General features: G+C 42.0%; 1 protein-coding gene across 1 annotated transcript in view; it reads right to left on the minus strand.

Moving 5' to 3' along the window:
* The window catches only part of LOC311129883 (LIM and senescent cell antigen-like-containing domain protein 1), a gene marked incomplete at its 3' end in the record, with an annotated part of 65,661 nt that extends 62,149 nt beyond the window's left edge, over positions 1-3,512 (minus strand). The window contains exon 1 of the mRNA XM_084162406.1: positions 3,232-3,512. Coding sequence (XP_084018532.1) covers positions 3,232-3,269 — 38 coding nt within the window. The 5' untranslated portion in view covers positions 3,270-3,512. The remainder of the gene's footprint in view (positions 1-3,231) is intronic.
* Positions 3,513-6,047: the final 2,535 nt, after the last annotated feature.

Genomic DNA, 6,047 nt, shown 5'->3' on the forward strand with positions numbered 1-6,047 from the left:
AACAGCTTTAATGCACCTTGGCATAGATTCTACAAGTGTCTGGAACTCTATTGGAGGGATGTGACACCATTCTTGCACGAGAAATTCCATCATTTGGTGTTTTGTTAATGGTGGTGGAAAATGATATCTCAGGGCCGCTCCAGAATCTCCCATAAGTGTTCAGATGGGTTAAGATCTGGTGACTGAGACGGCCATGGCATATGGTTTACATCGTTTTCATGCTCATCAAACCAGTCAGTGACCACTCATGCCCTGTGGATGGGGGCATTGTTATTCTATGGGGGCATTGCCATGGTAGCCTAAATAATGGCCAAAATAATGAACTGCCCAGCATTTTTATACATGACCCTAAGCATGATGGGATGTTAATTGCTTAATTAACTCAGGAACCACACCAGTGTGGAAGCTCCTGCTTTCAATATACTTTGTATCCCTCATTTACTCAAGTGTTTCCATTTACTTTGGCAGTTACATGTAGGTCTGGGCCTTTATGACACAAGTGATTCCTCACGCAACCCAGACAAAAAAATCCATGATTTGGGGGATTTTCCCTAAATGTAATCCATAAAATTGTCATTTGGAGGAAGGATTGTTGACATACAGTGGGGTCCGAAATGATTAACACCCTTGATAAAGATGAGCAAAAACAAGCAAAAATGACTGAGCTATATTGTATGCTCCCAAAAATTGGGAAATTATATTATTTTATACTAATACAATTGCTCAGAGAAAGAGATTTAGTTTAACAAGTAAAACTTTTTTTCTCAAAAAGGTTGGGATCAAATGTATTGACACCCCTGTTTCCAATACCTATCAAATCAAATCGAATTGTATTTGTCACATGCGCCGATTACAACAGGTGTAGACCTTACAGTGAAATGCTTACTTACAAGCCCTTAACCAACAATGCAGTTTTAAGAAAAATAAGTGTTAAGTAAAAAATAGATAAGTAAAAAATAAAAAATAATTAAAGAGCAGCAGTAAAATAACAGTAGCGAGGCTATATACAGTGGGTACCGGTACAGAGTCAATGTGCGGGGGCACAGGTTAGTCAATACCTCCTTGCGATGATGACGGCACTAAGTATTTTTCTTAAATGTTTTATGAGTTGGAGAACACATTGGGAGGGATCTTAGACCATTGCTCCATACAGAATCCTTCCAGATCCCTGATGTCCTTCATCTGTCCTTATGAACTGTCCTCTTCAATTAAAACTACAGTTTTCAATGGGTTTCAAGCTCTGGATAAGAGTGTCTGCTAAATATTAAGCTTTTTTATTAAGTATTTTTATTTCAATATTTTTTTTACATGAATTTATTGAAAATATAACACTTTAGATACACTTTATACAGTGAGCTCCAAGAGTATTGGGACATTGACACATTTTTGTTTTTTTGGCTCTGTACTACAGCACTTTGGAATTGAAATGATATAATTTGAGGTTATTTTCATCCACATCGAGTGAACAGTTTCGAAATTACAGCACTTTTTGTACATAGTCCCCCCATTTTTGGCGAGTTATGACATTATGGTTTTAGATACAAATGTAAAATATACACTACCATTCAAAAGTTTGGGGTCACTTAGAAATGTCCTTGTTTTCGAAAGAAAGCAAAACTCGGCATTTCACCTGGATTCACCTTGTCTGTCTATGTCATGGAAAGAGCAGGTGCTCCTAATGTTTTGTACACATGTTTTTTTTGTCTGGGTTTCGGGAGGAATCACTCACACAGACGGTTTGCACTGTTGTCCCATAGTGACCACAACAAGGTTTCAGATGGTCCCAGGGTCAACAACTGTAAAGTAGGCCTACAACTGTACACAGTCTAATTCAGGCTTTAAATCTCAGCAGTACTGTAGAGCAGCAAACAAAGACAACTTTGCCCATATCCCATTGTGAATAGGCCTAACCAGAGTGATCATCACTGCCCCAGCTGTTCAGTATAAATCAAGTAGGCCATGAAGTGATTGTTACATTGTTGCAGCAGTGATCACACCCTGACTGGTCTAATGTAAATCAAGTATGGATGGATGATAGTTAGGCATTGCATCAACTCATCTGTGTGCATCTACATATACACACGAATCGCATCTCTGCATGTCTGGCAGACATATCAGTATGGATGACGGATCACCACCTCAAGCTGAACCTTGGCAAGACGGAGCTGCTCTTCCTCCCGGGGAAGGACTGCCTGTTCCATGATCTCGCCATCACGGTTGACAACTCCGTTGTGTCCTCCTCCCAGAGTGCGAAGAGCCTTGGCGTGACCCTGGACAACACCCTGTCGTTCTCCGCTAACATCAAGGCGGTGACCCGATCCTGTAGGTTCATGCTCTACAACATTCGGAGAGTACGACCCTGCCTTACACAGGAAGCGGCACAGGTCCTAATCCAGGCACTTGTCATCTCCCGTCTGGATTACTATAACTCGCTGTTGGCTGGGCTCCCTGCCTGTGCCATTAAACCCCTACAACTCATCCAGAATGCCGCAGCCCGTCTGGTGTTCAACCTTCCCAAGCTCTCTCACGTCACCCCGCTCCTCCGCACACTCCACTGGCTTCCAGTTGAAGCTCGCATCTGCTACAAGGCCATGGTGCTTGCCTACGGAGCTGTGAGGGGAACGGCACCTCCGTACCTTCAGGCTCTGATCAGTCCCTACACCCAAACGAGGGCATTGCGTTCATCCACCTCTGGCCTGCTGGCTCCCCTACCTCTGCGGAAGCATAGTTCCCGCTCAGCCCAGTCAAAACTGTTCGCTGCTCTGGCACCCCAATGGTGGAACAAGCTCCCTCACGACGCCAGGACAGCGGAGTCACTCACCACCTTCCGGAGACATTTGAAACCCCACCTCTTTAAGGAATACCTGGGATAGGATAAAGTAATCCTTCTACCCCCCCCTTACCCCAACCCACCCCCCCCCCAAAAAAAAATAAATAAATAATAATAATAATAAAAAATAAAAAAAAATAAAAAAACACTGTAAAGTGGTTATCCCACTGGCTATAAGGTGAATGCACCAATTTGTAAGTCGCTCTGGATAAGAGCGTCTGCTAAATGACGTAAATGTAAATGTAAATGTAAAACTACACCCCGAAGACAGACAGCGCTGAGCAGGATCATTGAATGCAACAGGCTGCAGCCTTGTTTATCCAGAGTCAACACACAGACTACCAACTCTTTTAAGAAGCAGATTTGGCCGACCATACAATTGTTTTCTTTTCAGTACTCACCCGTTACCATTGGTCATTTCTTCGGCCACCCCCAACATCTTCTTGGCTGCAGGGGTATTTCGTCCCAAGCGGCACTTTCTTTCCAGATGTTTGGAGCTCGAGGGGATGTATTTTATTTTTTCCCACTGGGGGACCAGTATGAAAATATATGCACTCACTAACTGTAAGTCGCTCTGGATAAGAGCGTCTGCTAAATGACTAAAATGTAAATGTAATGTTTACAAGCGATACTTTCTTAGTAATGGCGAATGAGCCTCGCGTATTTCTTTGTCTGTCGGTGTGTCTGGCTACTGCGTTAAAATGTAATTTAACCGGACTAGACCCGCCCTCTAAACTTCTGATTCTAGTCATCCATGTAGGACCACGACAGCCTACAGTAGACTAGTCTTTACTGTAAATACCAGATGCCTATCAGGACAGCATGTTAAATATAAAACTTAACCTTCAAACCTCATGCACTAGCTAACTGTTATTATATTGCGCTGTGTATTCCCAACACATTTCCTCGCTTAACATGGACGGTTGTTTGCGGAAATCTACCCGAGAAGCACCGATTTCCCACAGTGAAAAATGTGTGATATTTGGCAAACTATTACACAGAAATGTGAGCTATAAAGTCGTATAGCCTACTTCTTGCGTGCTACTGGAGAAAATAACTGGGCGCAGTAGGGCGCTGCTCGAAAATGTTGTAGCCTATTGTAGGCTATTTGATGTTTTAACATTAGGTCAAATTAACAAGACGAGATTCAACCATAAGAAGGTAGAACTTTAAAAAGACCTACTAGAGGTCAGTGAGCTTAGGTCATGTAATTGGAACATACAGTATATTTCCTTAAAAGGCAATAATTCCCGAATAAGACAAGACGAAAACATCTGGAAGATCTGTCACTGCTGTAGGCTATCCAGACCCCTACATTCTAAAAAGTAAAGGTTCCTGGAGGATCCTTTAGGGAAACTGTGGGGGAACCCCTATAAGTTCTTCGAATAACTATTTAAAAGGGTTCTTCAAAGAACCCCTTTTAATGGATCCTCGAAGAACATTTGGGGGTTGATTTTTGAACTACCCCCCCCCCCCCCCCCCTATTATTAGTATTATTAATAATAATACGCTTAACAATAACAACAATAACACAATATTTCAGTTGTCAGTGTTTATTATGATTTTAGTGGCAGAGCAGAATAAAAAAATCCAAATATGAGGAAAAACTCCCAGCAGAGCCCCAAGTCCAATGGGTATATCCTCTGGCATGTTGATGTTAATGTGTTGATGTTCTCCATATCCATAGCCAGAATGATTTTGCTGTGCATGGTGATCGAACAGGTTTTCTGTTATATTCATCAGAGGTGTAGGGAGGGTGATATCTGTGAATCCAAAAAATAGTAGTTATACAGATGATTAACAAAACATGCACACAACAGTATTCATACCTTGGTTACATTGCCAGTGGGTCAGAAGTTTACATACACTCAATTAGTATTTGGTAGCATTGCCTTTAAAGTGTTTAACTTGGGTCAAACGTTTCAGGTAGCCTTCCACAAGCTTCCCACAATAAGTTGGGTGAATTTTGGCCCATTCCTCCTGACAGAGCTGGTGTAACTGAGTCAGGTTTGTAGGCCTCCTTGCTCGCACACGCCTTTTCAGTTCTGCCCACACATTTTCTATAGGATTGAGGTCAGGGCTTTGTGATGGCCACTCCAATACCTTGACTTTGTTGTCCTTAAGCCATTTTGCCACAACTTTGGAAGTATGCTTGGGGTCATTGTCTATTTGGAAAACCCATTTGCGACCAAGCTTTAACTTCCTGACTGATGTCTTGAGATGTTGCTTCAATATAGCCACATAATTTTCCTTCCTCATGATGCCATCTATTTTGTGAAGTGCACCAGTCCCTCCTGCAGTAAAGCACCCCCACAGCATGATGCTGCCACCCCCGTGCTTCTCGGTTGGGATGGTGTTCTTTGGCTTTCAAGCGTTCCCCTTTTTCCTCCAAACATAACGGTGGTCATTATGGCAAAACAGTTATATTTTTGTTTCATCAGGCCAGAGGACATTTCTCCAAAAAGTAAGATATTTTTCCCCATGTGCAGTTGCAAACTGTAGTCTGGCTTTTTTATGGCAGTTTTGGAGCAGTGGCTTCTTCCTTGCTGAGCGGCCTTTCAGGTTATGTCGATATAGGACTTGTTTTACTGTGGATATAGATACTTTTGTACCTGTTTCCTCCAGCATCTTCACAAGGTCCTTTGCTGTTGTTCTGGGATTGATTTGCACTTTTCACACCAAAGTACGTTAATCTCTAAGAGACAGAACACGTCTCCTTCCTGAGCGATATGATGGCTACATGGTCCCATGGTGTTTATACTTGCATACTATTGTTTGTACAGATTAACGTGGTACCTTTAGGCGTTTGGAAATTGCTCCCAAGGATGAACCAGACTTGTGGAGGTCTACACATTTTTTTTCTGAGTTCTTGGCTGATTTCTTTTGATTTTCCCATGATGTCAAGCAAAGAGGCACTGAGTTGAAGGTAGGCCTTGAAATACATCCACAGGTACACCTCCAATTGACTCAAATGATGTCAATTAGCCTATCAGAAGCTTCTAAAGCCATGACATCATTTTCTGGAATTTTCCAAGCTGTTTAAAGGCACCGTCAACTTAGTGTATGGCAACTTCTGACCCACTGGAATTGTGATATAGTGAATTATAAGTGAAATAATCTGTAAACAATTGTTGGAAAAATGTATTGTATCATGCACAAAGTAGATGTCCTAACCGACTTGCCAAAACTATAGTTTGTTAACAAGAAATGTGTGGAG

Source organism: Coregonus lavaretus (genome assembly GCF_964263955.1).
Source record: "Coregonus lavaretus genome assembly, chromosome: 5".
Lineage (NCBI taxonomy): Eukaryota > Metazoa > Chordata > Actinopteri > Salmoniformes > Salmonidae > Coregonus > Coregonus lavaretus.